Source organism: Panulirus ornatus, chromosome 57 (genome assembly GCF_036320965.1).
Source record: "Panulirus ornatus isolate Po-2019 chromosome 57, ASM3632096v1, whole genome shotgun sequence".
NCBI classification, from domain to species: Eukaryota; Metazoa; Arthropoda; class Malacostraca; order Decapoda; family Palinuridae; genus Panulirus; species Panulirus ornatus.
In genome coordinates, this window is record NC_092280.1 from 5989830 (window position 1) to 6008987 (window position 19158).

Sequence of the window (19158 nt, forward strand, 5' to 3'; positions counted from 1 at the left end):
GGGTAGTGGGTGATGCACAGAAGATCGTATGGGTAGTGGGTGACGCACAGAAGATCGTATGGGTAGTGGGTGACGCACAGAAGATCGTATGGGTCGTGGGTGATGCACATTATATCCGCTTCCTCAGGGAGAGTGGATACGTGCCAGAATGGGTCCCCTTCTGTGAATACAACTGGGCGAAGTCTGAGGCCGGGGTGAGGTTCTTATTTCTTCATGGAGGTTGGTGGGGGGGTTATGAAATGGCTTAGATGGGAAGGGGTGTGGATCTGGTGTGCATTCAGACGGGAGGGGGGCCTTCAACAGACGTGCATTCAGACGGCAGGGGGCCTTCATCAGACGTGCATTCAGACGGGAGGGGGGCCTTCATCAGACGTGCATTCAGACGGGAGGGGGCCTTCATCAGACGTGCATTCAGACGGGAGGGGGGCCTTCATCAGACGTGCATTCAGACGGGAGGGGGGCCTTCATCAGACATGTATGCAGACGGGAGGGGGCCTTCATCAGACGTGCATTCAGACGGGAGGGGGGCCTTCATCAGACATGTATGCAGACGGGAGGGGGCCTTCATCAGACGTGCATTCAGACGGGAGGGGGGCCTTCATCAGACGTGCATTCAGACGGGAGGGGGGCCTTCATCAGACATGTATGCAGACGGGAGGGAGGCCTTCATCAGACGTGCATTCAGACGGGAGGGGGCCTTCATCAGACGTGCATTCAGACGGGAGGGGGGCCTTCATCCTCTCAATCTTCATCTTTCATTGATGTGTCCTATACGCTTCATCTTGCTACCATCTAGCGATCTACAATCACTTTCATTTCGCTACACATGTTGTGGTCTAATTGCCACGCCTTAATCATTTGTGATATATATAGTTGATAAGATGTTAAGTACACCAACCAAAATAGATTTTCACCATCCCGTATCTCTGTGTTGTCATATTGTTTTGAAATTCGCAATTCTTCTCTTTGTTCTACGGCATTTTGTAACCATATTACCTTCTCTTGATTGAAAAGGTCCAGATATTCTTATAGTCTTTTCATCTCCATCACTGGTTTTGTATTTTCCACATAGCCTTCATGAACCTGTATGTTATGTATAACTGTTATCAGTCTTTGGTGGTGTTATCTATAACTGTTATCAGTCTTCGGTGGTGTTATCTATAACTGTTATCAGTCTGTGTGGTGTTATCTATAACTGTTCTCAGTCTGTGTGGTGTTATCTTGAACCCGTTGCTGACGTACCTGTGTTTCCTGAAGGAGGAGAGGCTGTACCTGAGGGTGTGGGCCAAGAACGTCTTCCAGACCGTGCCTGCCGAGGACATCATTGTGGACCTGGTGGGGATGATCAGGGGCGCCCAGATCGACGACTTCTCCCTCGTCACCTCAAAGGTTGGTCGACCTCTGTGTGTGTGTGTGTGGTGGGCAGGTAGCAAGCACCTCCTCACGGTGAGGGAATGACGGGAGAAGAGTAGCAGACAGAGGGAGGGGGGGAGAAGTAGACAGAAGGTGGGAGAAGTAGACAGATGGAGGGAGAGGTAGACAGGAGGAGGGAGAAGTAGACACGGAGGGAGAAGTAGACAGAGGGAGAAAGAAGTAGACAGAAGGATGGAGAAGTAGACAGAGAGAGGGAGAAGTTGACCAAGGGGGAGGGGAAGTAGACAGAAGGAGGGAGGGAGAAGTAGACAGAGGGTGTGAGAAGTGGCCGTAGGCAGACAGAGAGACGGATGGGCGAAGAAGGATGAGACAGAGAGATAAGAGAGACAGATGGGCGAAGAGGCTCACGCAGACAGATAAGAGAGAAACAGTTAGATAGACAGATACAGAGACGAACATAAACATGTTGATCAACGCAGCCCTCAAGCCTCAAGACGGAACGCTTAGATAGATAGATAGATAGATAGATAGATAGATAGAGAAAGAGAGAGAGAGAGAGAGAGAGAGAGAGAGAGAGAGAGAGAGAGAGAGAGAGAGAGAGAGAGAGAGAGAGAGAGAGAGAGAGAGATCTTCTTCACTCATGCACATTCCCTGACGTTCTCAGAATGAGGTGAAGGTATTCCATGTCACCTTCGAGTCGCTCGGCGGGGAGATGTGCGTCGCCATCGACTGGGGAGACAAGACGCCCCTGGCGACCTATGGCGACCTGGGGGTCTGCACCTCCCGCTTCCCCTGGGCCAGCCATAGCAATGATGTCCAGCCCAAGCTGGCCATGGACCTCACCCACACTTATGTGTAAGTTGACGTCCAGTTGCATGAGGTTGATCCACACTTATATGGAAGTTAATGTTAAGTTGCACATGGCCATGGCTTTTACCCACACTCATATGTAAGTTAATGTTAAGTTGCACCTGGCTTTGGCTTTGACCCACACTTATATGTAAGTTAACATCAGGTTTCAGCTTTCCATGAAGATGACCCTGCACTTATATATAAATTAAAGTTAAGTTGTAGCTTGATTTCAGGTAACTCGCATTTATGTGGAAGATGTATTGCAGATGATGATGATAATGGGAGGGAAAATGACTGTCACTCATGTGTACTGGGGAAGGGAAAGTGAGACAATGTACTGAGGAGAGGAACCAAGAGGCTGCAACGTGCATGGGCAAGTACGCTTGGAGAGGCCAGCCTGGAGACCTGTCTGCTGGGGCCAAACACTCCGACCTCAGGAGGGAATCTTTCCCGAGGAGAACAAGGTGTCGGAGATGTAGGTAGATAGATAGATAGGCAAGTAGATAAACTGTTCTTATCAAAGGACTGACACATTACCCTTTCTATAGCCATATTCTGTCACTCACATAGATTATAGGTTGTTCATTTGTGTGGAAGTGAGTATAACCTAACCTCTGATATGTTCTTCAGTTATATATAGTGTGGAAGTGAGAATAACTTAACCCCTGATATGCTCTTCAGATATATTGTGTGGAAGTGAGTATAACTTAACCCCTGATATGCTCTTCAGATATATTGTGTGGAAGTGAGTATAACTTGACCCCTGATATGTTCTTCAGTTGTATAACAACCATAACACCAAGACTGATCTGAGAACTATATCTAGTGATTGTGTTGTGTTTTTTCTCAAATGTTCATTTCCAAAAATTACTGTTTTTGTGGAATTATTTTTTCTACATTCTTGGTTCCTTCGCCTCGTCAAACTGGCTGATGAATGGAAAGGCTGTCAGAACTGATAGCAAAACTATTTCTCTGACTGAAAGTTATATACGAGAGTGTTCACTCCACACGATATCCTTTACAACACACTGATCCTCTCCTCCTCCTCACTCGTGAGCTCGTCTCCAATCCTACCCAGGAGGGTACGTAGCCCCAGACACAATTCCTCCCTTGAGCAACGTCGTCGCGGGACTGACCCACGATTCCCCTCCTCCTCTTCTGTCCACGCAGGGCACACGGCCTGTACAACGTGACCCTGGTGGCATGCAACAGCATCAGTTACATGGGAGATGACCTGATGGTCATCGTGACTGACCAGCCTTGCAAGCCACCGCGGGCGGAGATCGTGGACAGCGTCTTGTTCTTCACCGACGCCCTAGAGATGACCAGGGGAACGGACAACTTCGTGGTAGCGAAGGGCTCGCTGGACTGCGGACTCACCCTCCACACGAAGTAAGGAAAGACGCGTCTCTCTAGATCACAACGTAGTCATGATAGGCTATTATCAGCGATCTTACATATGAACAAATATATCAGTTATGATAATCATATATATATATATATATATATATATATATATATATATATATATATATATATATATATATATATATATATATATATGGCGTCCTAACTACGTATATTCGTTGTATATCAACTGACTTATATTTCTTTCTTGTATCTCCCCTAATATGATTATTACACGAAAGTGCACTTGGGAACCTATTGTGTTTCATTTCCCTGTGGATAAGAAAGGAATATAGTGAGGTGGTAAGACTGGATACATAAATTTGACAACAACTGCTTCTAGGTACGCTCCAAAATTTTGGCCACTTTACGGGTCAGCTTTACCGCCCTTTGAAAGGGTGAAATGGGTCTCTCTCTCTCTCTCTCTCTCTCTCTCTCTCTCTCTCTCTCTCTCTCTCTCTCTCTCTCTCTCTCTCTCTCTCTCTGCCCTATTAATTCCCTCACTTTACTCCCGTCCAGGATGCGATGGCAGATTGCTAACGTGAGCAACGTGACTGGCGACCTGGTGGCTCCTGTGTTTGTGAGGGAGAGGTTGTCATCATGGAACCTGCCCATCCTAACCATCCCCGCACGCTTCCTGTCCTACGGTTACTACCAGTTGATCTTCACCATCACCATGTGGGGTAAGATCTCTCCTTCTGACTCGACCCATAGCCTTCTGGCTTGTCCCCTCGACCCATAGCCTGCTGACTTGTCCCTCAACCCATAGCCTTCTGACTTGTCCCCTCGACCCATAGCCTTCTGGCTTGTCCCCTCAACCCATAGCCTTCTGACTTGTCCCCTCGACCCATAGCCTTCTAACTTGTCCCCTCGACCCATAGCCTTCTGACTTGTCCCTCAACCCATAGCCTTCTGACTTGTCCCCTCGACCCATAGCCTTCTTAATTGTCCCCTCGACCCATAGCCTTCTAACTTGTCCCCTCAACCCATAGCCTTCTGACTTGTCCCCTCGACCCATAGCCTTCTGGCTTGTCCCCTCAACCCATAGCCTTCTGGCTTGTCCCCCCCTCTCAACTTTTGTACGACACTGAATCTCAAGGACCCAGGATCGACTCCTGGCCAGAGCAGCTATCCCTGTCGGCCGGTTAGGACCTGTAGAGGAAATTGGACCCATACAGACTTTGAGGACCATCCTCTGAGGGTTACTGACGAATGTGGAAGACATGAATCAGTGCTGTGCCTATCGGACGTAGCTCCCCTTCTGTCTGTCTCCATATGCCACCAGTGCCTATTGTACGAAGCTCCTCCTCTCTGCCTTGTCTCCATATATCACCATTGTCTATTGGACGAAGCTCCTCTTCTCTGTCTGTCTCCATATACCACCAGCTGCTTCACAGCATCGCTATATGTGTGTCATACTACATGCCTTCTCTATCCTTCCGTCAGTCTGTCCACTGACGATGCATCTTATCCCTCCTTGCTGTCATGCACCTTCTCCGGCAGGTTAGGGTAGACTTTACCTCTTGTGTGAGTTATGTCTCCACTACTCCACCAGTGTTGAGGTTGTTTCGCCCCATGATTTGGTCTTTGAACTCTCGTCGCTTCCCACCTACCACCAGTCTGTCTGTTGTTGTATCCCAGATCATCAGACCAAAGTATGTACTGCTGGATGATCCAGGTCTGCCTGAGCTGGACGTGGGATTGGATCCCCAGCATCATCTGATTCCTATCGTTTATTCATCTATCTTTTATTGCATTTTTACCCCGTTTTCTTCAAACCCTCCTTTCAGTTGCTCATGTCCTGACAAGCAGTCCTCTCTAGTCCTCCTTCTTCGTAAGTTTAACGCCCTGATCTAAGCACCTGTGAGCGGATATTTACATCACCACATCGAAGGCAAACCTTAGTCACCTTCCACTGGCGTCTTGCCGGCGACCTGATGACTCACCTTCTTCAGTTCTTACACCTGCACTTGGTTAAGTCCAGCACATCATGTGTGTTCCTGATGCCCTTCCCTCGTCTGGCTTCCCTCTCGTCCTTGTATGGAAGATGGTCCTCTACCTGTCCAAGGATCGTCACAGGGTCCTCTACCAGCCCAAGGATCGTCACAGGTTTCTCTACCAGCCCAAGGATCGTCACAGGTTCCTCTACCAGCCCAAGGATCGTCACAGAGTCCTCTACCAGCCCAAGGATCGTCACAGAGTCCTCTACCAGCCCAAGGATCGTCACAGGGTCCTCTACCAGCCCAAGGATCGTCACAGGGTCCTCTACCAGCCCGAGGATCGTCACAGAGTCCTCTACCAGCCCAAGGATCGTCACAGGGTCCTCTACCAGTCCAAGGATCGTCACAGGGTCCTCTACCAGCCCAAGGATCGTCACAGGGTCCTCTACCAGCCCAAGGATCCCCAAGGACTTAATCTCTCTCTGTTCAACCTCCCTCATTTGCATAATGGTCTCGTTTTCTGATACCTTGATGTCATGTCGTCTTTTCTTCTTTTTTGTCTTTAAACCTTATTCTTCCCCATCGTCATCCATCCTTCCCTCCCGAACGATTCTCGTCCTCTCAAGTCTTCAACCCACCGCTTGTGTCAGACTGCAAACACCGCCTCTTCTCTGGACTCCTACAGTGTCTCGTTCAGCCTGATTCACAGTCTCTAGAATGCTAATCCTCTTCAGTTGCCTCTACTTCCTGGCTCTCTTCCTCAGGCACAAGAACCATGTGGTTCCTGCCCCTTCCTCCCCTTCAGAATGAAAGAAAGCACAAGAACAAGAGAGGAACATGATAATAAGACATATTGATATAAAGCAATATGATAACATTTCCTAGTCAGTCTAGAATTCAAGTCTCTGCCTTCTAGATCCGGCCAACTTGGACACACGTCTGCCATTCCAAAGTCAAGCGAGCACCTACATCCATATAATCGAGTCGGACTTGAGTGCAATCCTGCTTGAAGGCGCCGTCTCACACGTGTACAGAGGACAGGATGCTCTCATTTCATTTGAGCCGACCAAGCACTCGCAAGACCCAGACTTCCTCGATAAGGTGGGTTGCAGGAGGACTTTGGGTAATGATAATAGTGTCTGCTACTTAAAGCAATATTTACGTATACTTATATACGTATAGACGTATGTCTTTGTCTGTGTCTACTTGATTTTCTCTTGTTTTCAGATCAGGGAAAAGTTGTGTTAATTGTGTAATTTGAGAGCATTGTATTCTAGGCTCTCTGTATCATGGGTCATTGCAGGGGCTCAGCTGTTTTATGGGATTACGTTTGAATTATACATTTGGATCGTTTGTTTCGAAGTCTTTTTTTATATATCATTATTCAGTTATATTTTTCTACAACTACTGACGGCGCTGAGATACTGCTGAGAACAGCAGATGACAGCAGGCCCTTAGGATCTCCGACACCCCTGCATGTTGCGTCAGATCCATACCCTCCACCTCCTCCTCCTCCTCTTGCCTTGCAGAGGTTCGTGATTGTGCAGTGGAGGTGTCGCAGGGTTGGTGAGGACTGGCCTCTGCCAGAAGAGGACTTCGCTAAACAAGTGTTCGTCAAGGGTTCGCTGTCAACTGGTTGCTTCGGCCATGGTCCAGGTGAGGTTCGGGATTTTGATTTTCTCTTGTTCCATGGTGGCTATAAACAGTTTGTCTCCTCTTTCATTGTGTCTATAGACAGTTTGTCTCCTCCTGTTCCATTGTGTCTATAAACAGTTTGTCTCCTCCTGTTCCATTGTGGCTATAAACAGTTTGTTTCCTCTTCCATTGTGGCTATACACTCCTCCTCTTGCGTCTGAAGACATGATTCATAAACTGCCGATGTGTTTCAGTATCAAGTTCATATCCAAGTTTGGCCAAAGACTAGGGTCGTATACCTTAATCTGACCAGGAACAGAATCTTTACATCCTAGTGATGTTTCAGAGGAGAGATACTGTTAGCTTGTGATGTGGTTGATGTTAAAAGACTTGTTATCATTCTGCGGGTGAAAGAAATGACTGGTTTATATTGTGCTATAGATAAGAAAATATACATAGATTTACATGAGGCTGGTACGAGTTATACCATCTCGTCCGCGATCTAGGCGCCACCTACCACAACCTTGATGTACTATGAACAGTATCTTGCGTCGTGGTACACACTAACTTGGCTTGAGCACTGGAGTAAGCTACCGTCAGACGTAGAGAATGATACAACTATAAATTACCTCTAACCGTCGTTTTGACAAATATTTGATAAAATTCAGGTGTACTTTGAGAAAAACGCCAGAAATAAACGTATAAACGACAGCGTTTACGGGGACACTAGAGGGCTAATGTGCAGCAGCGCAGAGTCGGTGATAGCTTAAAAAGTACTGAGCGGTATTGAAAACAATTTTTGTCAAGTTAAATCATATTCTTTTTTTTTTCAGACAACCCAGTTGTGGGCCAAACAGGCCTTCTGTTGTCTGTCTTTCTCATGTAAGCTCATCATGCACAGCGTGTCTTGAGCTAGCGTGTCCAGTGCACCTCATCCATCTGTCCCGACGCCCTCAGGTAGGCTCGCCCTCGACACGCCTGACCTGCACCTGCGCGGGAGTGACTTCTTAACACCTGGAAACACGTACGAAGTGGAGGCGACCGTTGCTGTGGGTCGCCGCTCTGCCGTAGGCTTGGCCCAGGTACTGGTCCTGGTTCCACCTGGGCCAGGCATCACGCTCAGGTCAGTCACAAACCCCAGAGTCTGGGTGCTGGTTACGACCCCCCCCCCCCCCCCACTCCGTTTCCTCTCCCATTGTGTTGTGTCGGTAACAAGGTCGAGTCGCTGTGGGGTGGCGCAGGTCAAGCCTCCGTCCATGATCAGAAGAATCTGTCAATAACACCATGAGGGAACGGGGCTGTTCACTCCCTCCCTCACCCCATGATCATAACCACTGTTCCGCTTCAGGTCATCAACACCTTGGCTTCAGGCTGCTGGTCACTAACCCTCCCCGACCTCCCTTTCCCCGACCTCCCCCACTTCAGAAGTGTTGATGACACGTCAAGACTCTACTGACACCAACGGGATACAGGTACAAGTCATATTCTTGAACCACTCATTCCCGTCCGCTCAGTTTCGCAATGTAGGGGGAATGACCTCACGGCGAAACATACTTCACATCTTTCACCTAAAAGATATTGAAATGTTGCGTATTTATTGGCTTTTTGCAGGTGTGAGCAGGGGTTGCAGAAAATGTTGCAGAATACTCTTTAAGCGTTACGAGTTTACAGGTATTATCCTCAGCGTCTTTGACAATAAGACTGGAATCACCTTTGTCTAGGTGCGCTGGTGACAACCTGTGTCGCCCCTTCAAGGACGGGGTGTACCTGAACCCGTCGTACAGGGCGGCGGTGGTGTCCCGCTGTTTCTTCGACTGTGTGGAGCCTCTCCAGTACAGGTGGACCGTGACTGACGAGGCGAAGATCCCCTTCCTGCTCACCGAGGCCCACACCCCTGTCGGTAAGTCGGACTTCGCTCTTCTTGGGGGATGATCCCAACACCCTTGAAGGATCAGTCTTGCGTCCAAGGTCTTGTGTGTTGAAGCTCATCAGGCCAGAGATATTGTCCTTGTGTAAACAATGAAGGCAAGAAGGAAGCATCCTTCCTTCAAAGTCAAAGTGGTTCGTCCGTTTAAGGCTCCTTCGTGTAGAGTGAAGACCCTGTCGTTAAAGGTGGGTCATCATGGTTCACTGTCACTCAGCATCGAACTGGACATATCCTTGACGGAAAAAGAAATGAATAGATGGGTACCAGGTACCTAATGTCCATCCATCTTTGAGAGAAAACGTAGAGCTGGGGAGGTACACGAATAGCCAAAGCCTCATTTGAGGAGTCCATCCTATTCAGTGAAGACCATGTTGCTCTCGTGATTCATTTGTCTGGAATCTTACTACATAATGAGGACAAGTGATTCTAACTCATGATTCATTATGCCATAGAATCTTGCTACATATTGAGGACAAGTGATTCTAACTTATGATTCATTATGCTATAGAATCTTGCTACATAATGAGGACAAGTGATTCTAACTTATAGAATCTTGCTACATAATGAGGACAGGTGATTCTAACTCATGATTCATTATGCCATAGAATCTTGCTACATATTGAGGACAAGTGATTCTAACTTATGATTCATTATGCTATAGAATCTTGCTACATAATGAGGACAAGTGATTCTAACTTATAGAATCTTGCTACATAATGAGGACAGGTGATTCTAACTCATGATTCATTATGCTATAGAATCCTGCTACATAATGAAGACAAGTGATTCTAACCCATGATTCATTATGCCATAGAATCTTGCTACATAATGAGGACAGGTGATTCTAACTCATGATTCATTATGCTATAGAATCCTGCTACATAATGAAGACAAGTGATTCTAACCCATGATTCATTATGCCATAGAATCTTGCTACATAATGAAGACAAGTGATTCTAACCCATGATTCATTATGCCATAGAATCTTGCTACATAATGAGGCACAAGTGATTCTAACTTATGATTCATTATGCTATAGAATCTTGCTACATAATGAGGACAAGTGATTCTAACTTATAGAATCTTGCTACATAATGAGGACAGGTGATTCTAACTCATGATTCATTATGCTATAGAATCCTGCTACATAATGAAGACAAGTGATTCTAACCCATGATTCATTATGCCATAGAATCTTGCTACATAATGAAGACAAGTGATTCTAACCCATGATTCATTATGCCATAGAATCTTGCTACATAATGAGGACAAGTGATTCTAACCCATGATTCATTATGCCATAGAATCTTGCTACATAATGAGGCACAAGTGATTCTAACTTATGATTCATTTATAGCAGGAATCCTAAGGTAAAAAGATCACACATCTTTGGGTATATCATGAATCATTTGGTTTGGGCTCCCCTGCCTGCCTCCCCTGCTGAAGCAAGTACACCTGCTCACTCTGCCTGTTGACCTGCTCACTCTGCCTGTACATCCGCTCATTCTACCTATATATCGTCTCACTCTACCTGTATACCTGCTCACTCTACCTGTATACCCTTCTGATACTGTGCTTACCTGCTCACTCTACCCGCGCACCCGCTCACTCTACTTGTACACCTGCTCACTCTACCTGTACACCTGCTCAATCTACCTGTACACCTAATCACTCTGCCTGTACACCTGCTCACTCTACCTGTACACTTGCTCACTCTACCTGTACACTTGCTCACTCTACCTGTACACTTGCTCACTCTACCTGTACACCTGCTGACTCTACCTGTACATCTGCTCCCTATACCTGTACACCTGCCTGATGCCATGCTTACCCCCGCAGGTGTCGTCGGCGCGGAGTTCGCCCTCAGCACCCAGTTCTACCAGGACAACCCCTACGTGAAGGTGCTGCACGTCTCCGTCTTGGTCACGAACGGCGAGTCACGAGTCGGCAAGTACTGCTGAGCCACTACCAGGGGCGTCCCGGCGCCAGGGGCATCACATTACCAGGGGCGACCCGGTATCAGGGGCGACCCGGTACCAGGGGCGTCACATTACCAGGGGCGTCCCGGTACCAGAGGCGTCCCGGTGCCAGGGGCGACCCGGTACCAGGGGCGTCACATTACCAGGGGCGACCCGGTACCAGGGGCGTCACATTACCGGGGGCGACTCGGTACCAGAGGCGTCCCGGTGCCAGGGGCGTCCCGGTACCAGGGGCGTCACATTTCCAGGGGCGACCCGGTACCAGAGGCGTCCCGGTGCCAGGGGCGTCCCGGTACCAGGGGCGTCACATTTCCAGGGGCGACCCGGTACCAGAGGCGTCCCGGTACCAGGGGCGTCACATTACCAGGGGCGTCCCGGTACCAGAGGCGTCCCGGTGCCAGGGGCGTCCCGGTACCAGGGGCGTCACATTACCAGGGGCGTCACGGTACCAGAGGCGTCCCGGTGTCAGGGGCGTCCCGGTACCAGGGGCGTCCTGGTACACTGGGGGTGTCGTCCCGTTTAGGGTTCCATGTGGCTGTTGCCGTGTGATCAATGAAAGGAATCTCTCTCTCTCTCTCTCTCTCTCTCTCTCTCTCTCTCTCTCTCTCTCTCTCTCTCTCTGTATGAAACTGACTGAAGGTAATCGATCCAGGGTCAAACTCAACACAGGAATGGCTAGAAGTCCAACATTTTTCATTTAGAAAATGGAGACAAAGATGATAAGATAACCCGTTGATGTTAATGGCGAGGCGAAGTCCAGATGTCAGCAGTGTAGCAGATATGGTGGTTAGCGTTACTGACCATGCGTCAGCACAAGCCAGCCAGGGGATGGGCACATAGATTGGATTCCTTGGGGAGAGAGAGAGAGAGAGAGAGAGAGAGAGAGAGAGAGAGAGAGAGAGAGAAGGAAATAGGATAAACTGATAGAGTGACATGAATATTCAAGAGGGTGCGAGGGATGCATCGAATAGAATAAAATGGATGGATGTGGTACATGAGGGGCGACCTGGACAGGGAGCGGTTAGGGTAAACCACGATGCAGTCTTTCCGGCTTGGATGTGGGTGCTGGATTATGCCTCTGATGCACTATGCATGACACCTTGGGAGTGTGTATGCATGCAAATGAGGCCTTTTGTTCGTCTATTCTTGGCGCTACTTCGCCGAGGAAGAAATCGGTACAACAAGTATGGAAAAAGGGATAACTATAGTATACCAATTCTCCTTTTGTTTCCTGCCTCTCCCAGCACAGGATCCTCGACGTACTTCATGCACCTGAACCAGGTCCCGGCAGGTGGCGCCTGCCTCCTCACTCACCCGGAGCGCAATAGGGCCATGCTCGACGTCTTCACCGTCACTTGTTCTGGCTGGTTCGACCCCGAGGGCGTGGGCATCAGCACGTACACCGTCACCTGTGAGCCATCCGTCACTGACGACAGCTTTTAAGTAAAATGTGGGTGTGGATGCACCTGTCATCCACCTGTGTCTGAGGGCACTTGTAAGACGAAGCTTAAAACACTTGTAAGTGACCTGTGACCAGATTGAGGGGACCTGTAACTCGGCCTGAGACAGAAAACACTTGTAAGTGACCTGCGACCAGATTGAGAGGACCTGTAACTCGACCTGAGACAGAGAACACTTGTAAGTGACCTGTGACCAGATTGAGAGTACCTGTAACTCGACCTGAGACAGAGAACATTTGTAAGTGACCTGTGGCCTGATTGAGAGGACCTGTAACTCGACCTGAGACAGAGAACACTTGTAAGTGACCTGTGACCAGATTGAGAGTACCTGTAACTCGGCCTGAGACAGAGAACACTTGTAAGTGACCTGTGACCAGATTGAGAGTACCTGTAACTCGGCCTGAGACAGAGAACACTTGTAAGTGACCTGTAAGTGGGAATACTTGGATGTACCGATATAAGTGTGTGGGTTTACAAGTGCCCTGGTGTTGGGCAGTGTCCTCATGTCTCGTAAGATGGAAGTGTGTTGTCTTACGGCATACTCCTTAGCAATGTTTTTCGGCCTATAAGGCTTGATGCCCCTTCACGATCTCACTCATCATGATCCTTGTTGATTTCTGGCAGTGTACTCGCCCGGGGGACCCCCGCGTCCGATGGTGTCTCACCTGGCCAACCGTGGAGCCCAGGTCATCCCCCTGGTGTTCCCACCGGGCACCTTCGACGTCGAGGTCGCCGTCACGGACAAGTGGGGCGCGTTTGCCACGGTAGTCGTCGAGTGGGGGTTGGAGGTACGTGTCTGCGTCGGTCTGTGTTGATGGTACACGCGGGGTCTCCCTCACGTGTCTGTCTGTCCCTGGGTGGGCTTGTCTGTCTGACTACGAGTCTGCATGAACGATGCAAGTGACTCACAGGCTATTAATAGTTAATGCATGTAGCTACAGAATGTAGGTTTTGACATGACCCATATAAACACAGCAGTAGAAGTACCCACCTGACCTGGCCGTGTACACGATAGTACGACAAATCTACATCGTAGTGGCTGTGTGAGTGTGGAGTCTTCGTCCATACATTGGAAATCCGTGTATACAAACGTTGCTAACGTGATGCATAAGAGGCCCGCGTCCTCCCGCAGATAGCCATGCCCAGCAAGGAGGAGTACGAGAACGCTCACGTGGAGAGCCTCATACAGAAGCTGGAAGGATCGGGAGATGTCGAGATGTTGACGATGACGGTGACTGCCAACACTGCTGTCTCCTTCAAGGTTGGTGTCTCCACTAGAGAGAGTGAGGAGTGCGCATGCTTCGTTATGCCTGCAGGAGGAGTGGGTCTTCCTCTCACACGCCACCATGCACAGTCTTCTCTCATCACGAGGCCACCTACCTACACTCTATTCACCCACCTACACTCTTTTGACCCATCTACACTCTATCCACCCACCTACACTATCCACCCTACACTCTATTCACCCGCCTGCACTCGTTTCACCCACCTACACTCTATTCACCCACCTACACTCTTTCCACCCATCTACACTCTATCCACTCACCTACACTATCTACCCTACACTCCATTCGCCCGCCTGCACTCTATCTACCTACTTAACACTGGACCAAATACCATGTCAGGACCTTTTATGTACAGTATTGCTGAACTGCACATACTAGCAGGAAAAGGCTTGATTTGCTATTATTTTCGACATGTTATACCGTATGTACATAGATGGAATAGTTCTTTGCTAAACTTGGGAGGAATGCAAGAACTGAATGTGTGGTGGCGTTGCTAAAATTGTGAAGAATGCAAGAGCTGAACGTGTGGTAGCATAATTAAGCTTGTGAGGAATGCAAGAGCTCAACGTGTGGTAGCATAATTAAGCTTGTGAGGAATGCAAGAGCTCAACGTGTGGTAGCATAATTAAGCTTGTGAGGAATGCAAGAGCTCAACGTGTGGTAGCATAATTAAGCTTGTGAGGAATGCAAGAGCTCAACGTGTGGTAGCATAATTAAGCTTGTGAGGAATGCAAGAGCTCAACGTGTGGTAGCATAGCCAAGCTTGTGAGGAATGCAAGAGCTGAACGTGTGGTAGCATAGCCAAGCTTGTGAGGAATGCAAGAGCTGAACGTGTGGTAGTAAGCCTAGTAAGACTGAGAGAGCTGACTGAGGCGTGCTGAAATGGTCTGCACGTGATGAAAAGATGAGGATTGACTGGCTGACCAAAGGGGATCTAGGAGTCAGAAGTGAAGGGAGGAACAGGCAGGGGAAGACCAAGGAGATGAAAGCATGGAATGAGATAGGCTCTGGGGATATCGAGGCCTAACAATTCAGGAGGGTGAGAGGCATGCATGGGATAGAATGAATTGGATCGATGTGACATGGGGAGAGACGTGATGCCAATGGGCTGCTCCAAGGCATACGAGGCGGTCATGTTAAACCATAGAATAATAACCTGTGGGGCTTTTGTTTGTGGACGGAAGTCTCTTGTTTCGGTGCACACCACAGATAGGTAGAGTGCGGCTGTGCGCAGATCAGGCTCTTTTGTTCTTGACGCTATTGCGGGAGAAGCAACTGTGCATAGGAAAGATATCTTTATCAGTCATTATGAAATGATAAAAATGAAAACGTTATAATGATCATTACAACAGTTTTCTCACTAGGATGATACATACATTCGATGCAGATTTTACTGGGATGTAGGTACATTCGATGCAGATTCCACTAGGATGTAGGTACATTCGATGCAGATTTGTGCTTCTCTGTTTTCGGTAACGTCATCGTCCTCGGGCAGTCTGAATGGATGAGTCTGAGCGGCACCCCGGCGGAGGAACAGACCAAGACGTTACTTCAGTTATCAGAGCAGACCAACACGGCTGCCAAGGCGCTCTCCCAGCAAACCAGCTTCGACACGATCGGCCCCGTGGCAGTGACTTCCAACACCATCGCCGAGGTGATGAGCGACTCCACAGCCAACCTCTTAGTGGCCAAGAGCATCGACATAGAGGCCAGGAACACCATCATCGAAGTGGTGCAGGTAGGTCCACAGCTGACGATTGTGACACACACATGTGATACTGATACACTTGCGAGGAACACCATACTACTGTTGTAGGTCTGGGTTTATCATGATGACATTGTCGTTTGTTGGGTCATAATTACGTTACAGAGGGAAAGGACAAGACTACGTAGTCAGGCAGCTGTAGTGTTCAGTACTAATACGTGCTGAAATAAGAGTAATGTTATGTTAAAGGAATACTGTCAGTAACAAGTACTCAAGTGTGGCACCTAAAACTGATATTTGTTGAAGTCTATAGCATCCATATATGTACAGGTAGAGATATTATTGGAACGATGCACAGTTGTTGATGGGAGATACTTTTTGAAAGAAGAAAAGAAGAGAAAAACATAGATACAGATGCAAAAGCTAAAACTGATAAAGTCATGGAACCTTCTTAGGAACATCGTTATCATCACGGTAGGGGAGAGTGTGAATGGGGGAAAGCTGCGAGTAGATGCGAACAGAAGTGAGATAATGAGGTGCAGCAGCGGGGAGGTGTGAGGACTGGGTGTGCTGAGAGTAATATGGAATGAGGAAATTCATGGAGGAAGGGAAGTGCTTTAGGTATACTTGGGCATGGACCGTGGCAGCTGCTGAAGTCATGGAAGCCCAAGTCATGGGAGGGGACACAGGTCCTGGGTTGTGTGTGGAACGGGAGGTCACTGCCTCCGTCAGGGTATAAAGCTGTGGTCGTTTGACGGGCACAGCAGCTCCAGTCGTGTTGTATGGTGGCTAACCCTGGGTCACGAACGCAGGAGATGGGAAGAAGGATTAGACACGTTGGAGGTGAACTGTGTGAGGATGATACGTGATGTGAGGTGGGCTGGTCATGAGGAGAATGAGGGCGTTGCAGACGTGGTAGTTGGTGGAGTCTGACCCAGAGAACTGACCAGATGAGGGAGTCTGGGTTTGGAAGTAATGATAATACAGACACAAGGCATCTTTGCTTTACCATACTTAAAAGATGACATCACTTCGTTACTCCACTTGTACTTCCACAGGCGATGGTGGAGGGCATTGAGCAACAGGAGGTCATCGCCCCAAAGCAGCTCCAAGTCGCTGGCGACAACATTGCAAGCATCACCAGTAGCCTCATGCTGGTAATGAACAATCAATATTAAGAGGATCTAGTCATTACTGAGTCTAACATCACCTGGATTTAGAGTATCTAATGTTAATCATAATGTTTTCTGATGTTACTATGTTGAGGATGGAATTAGATGACCTGCAGGTAGGGATGAATAAGGAAGGATATGAAGATCACCGAAAACATTGGGGTCAATTAATACATTGGTCAATTAAGCATTGGTGTTGAGGTTAGCGTTGCTGACTGTGTTGCATTCAAAGGGCCACCTGGGGTCGGACCTGCACAGGTTCGAATCCTGGTTGCGGCAGTCGGTCCACAGTCAAACCCAGGTGTTCATCCCCAATTTTCCACAGAGTAGAAAGTGGAAAATGAGGAGGAGCTTATATCATGGTGGAAACTCAGGCTCACTGGAGGTATGACAGGCTTCTTGCACCAGTGCCAACCCATGGAGAGAGGAGGGGAATTAGAAAAACAGACCGATAGATAATGTTGATAGGAAGAAAATTTAGAAGCTCATAGAAAATAGCTGAAAAAAGTCTAGGATTTGTCTTGAAACGGTGTCTATAACTTATTGTGCGGCGTCTATTACAGAATTTGTTTTGTATTCAGAAGTGGTTACAGGTGAATGTCCTGACACTCTCGTAGATAAGGTTACGCCACAAATTGACTGGATCAGGAGGCTACAGCCTCCTCGCTCCCAGCACCTGCTCACCACCATGTACTTGCAGAGCATCGGGATGGTCGTGTCAGATCAAAACTGCACAGCCTCGGGTCCTTCTGATCTCCATAAATCCGATGACCTGACCTTTGACACAGATATTGGCACGGACAGTAAGTCAATACATCTTAACTCCGCAAATACATGCATGACCCGATACTTCGCCTGACCTCCCCTCTCTGAATCATCTCGTCTCTCACATACTTTCTTCTTTTGCAAGTAGTAATCTACTACCTTTTTAGATTATATCTTTTTTTCCAGTATCTTAGATACTAGGAGAGATAATGGAAATTCATTACAAGTCCCCTGTCTAGTTTTATATTCCCCCGGATGCTCCACACATATCTCAAGATACGTGATATCTTTATCTTTTTTTTCTCGTCATCATGCCAACACGATCTGTTCACCACTGGGATCTGACAGTATGTCTACTTTCCCGCCAGTTTACATGGAGATTCCAATCGAATTAACGGAGATCCGGAAGTGTAATGTTCGAGATGTGTCGAAGGATCTCTCTGCTGCTCAGGTTGGTTGCTTCATATCACATGTGAACTGAACCTGTATGACCTGTCCCTGTATAACGTGCGCCTGTATGACCTGCGCCTGTATGAACTGCGCCTGTATGACCTGCGCCTGTATGACCTGCTCCTGTATAACCTGCTCCTGTATAACCTGCTCCTGTATGATCTGCACTTGTATAACCTGCACCTGTATGAACTGCGCCTGTATGACCTGTGCCTGTATGACTTGCGCCTGTATGAACTGCGTCTGTATGGCCTGCGCTTGTATAACTTGCTCCTGTATGACCTGTACCTGTATGACCTGTGCCCGTATGACCTGCGCCTGTATAACCTGCGCCTGTATAACCTGCGCCTGTATAACCTGCGCCTGTATTAACGCCTGTATGACCTGTGCCTGTATGACCTACGCCTGTATTAATCAAAGTACTCTGTCTTTATCAAGGGTTAAGACCACTAGAGATACTTGCTTATCTTTATCAAGGGTTAAGACAACTAGAGATACTTGCTTATCTTTATCAAGGGTTAAGACCACTGGAGATACTTGCTTATCTTTATCAAGGGTTAAGACCACTAGAGATACTTGCTTATCTTTATCAAGGGTTAAGACCACTAGAGATACTTGCTTATCTTTATCAAGGGTTAAGACCACTAGAGATACTTGCTTATCTTTATCAAGGGTTAAGACCACTAGAGATACTTGCTTATCTTTATCAAGGGTTAAGACCACTAGAGATACTTGCTTATCTTTATCAAGGGTTAAGACCACTAGAGATACTTGCTTATCTTTATCAAGGGTTAAGACCACTAGAGATACTTGCTTATCTTTATCAAGGGTTAAGACCACTAGAGATACTTGCTTATCTTTATCAGTGGATAAGACCACTGGAGATGGTTGCTGATGGCATTGATCATCACGACTGTACGTGTGGGTTTCAGATCCCGGTGCTGGACGAGCTGCTGACCAACCTGAGCAAGGCCATCTTGAGGAAGAGTGTGGTGGGCGAGCAACACACCCTTGACGGCCGTAATGGTGTCCTCATCAAGACGGGTCTGTAAGTGTCATCAACATAGACTCATATGATGACGACTCTGCATGAGGCCACATACCATGGGTCTGTAAGTGTCATCAACATAGCCTCATGTGATGACGACCATGAGGCTACATACTACGTACCACATACAGACTCACACATTTTCTGGCGTCCTCCAT

At 47.9% G+C, this 19158-nt stretch overlaps 2 protein-coding genes across 2 annotated transcripts in view; both read left to right on the forward strand.

The window, feature by feature from the left end:
* Window positions 1–248: 248 nt before the first annotated feature.
* LOC139766168 (uncharacterized) lies at window positions 249–11239 on the forward strand. Its single transcript, XM_071694438.1, has 10 exons — window positions 249–763; window positions 1206–1389; window positions 2039–2229; window positions 3397–3618; window positions 4153–4316; window positions 6490–6674; window positions 7103–7229; window positions 8166–8331; window positions 8930–9108; window positions 10975–11239. Exons 1-10 carry the CDS (start codon window positions 249–251, stop codon window positions 11094–11096), a joined length of 2055 nt encoding a protein of 684 aa, XP_071550539.1. The 3' UTR covers window positions 11097–11239.
* A 762-nt stretch (window positions 11240–12001) lies between these two features.
* The window catches only part of LOC139766129 (polycystin-1-like protein 2), a 34786-nt gene continuing 27629 nt past the window's right edge, over window positions 12002–19158 (forward strand). Inside the window, 8 exon segments of the mRNA XM_071694360.1 lie at window positions 12002–12525; window positions 13199–13362; window positions 13707–13835; window positions 15356–15598; window positions 16624–16722; window positions 17438–17540; window positions 17871–17953; window positions 18885–19000. Of these exon segments, the coding sequence (XP_071550461.1) occupies window positions 12048–12525; window positions 13199–13362; window positions 13707–13835; window positions 15356–15598; window positions 16624–16722; window positions 17438–17540; window positions 17871–17953; window positions 18885–19000 (1415 nt within the window). The 5' untranslated portion in view covers window positions 12002–12047.

Bases quoted from the DNA above. Each gene is read 5' to 3' on its own strand.
- LOC139766168 (XM_071694438.1), top strand. From the start codon at position 249: ATGGGAAGGGGTGTGGATCTGGTGTGCATTCAGACGGGAGGGGGGCCT. The intron at 7,230-8,165 runs GTGAGGTTCGGG...CGACGCCCTCAG, and splicing joins TTGCTTCGGCCATGGTCCAG to GTAGGCTCGCCCTCGACACG. The intron at 8,332-8,929 runs GTCAGTCACAAA...ACCTTTGTCTAG, and splicing joins GGGCCAGGCATCACGCTCAG to GTGCGCTGGTGACAACCTGT.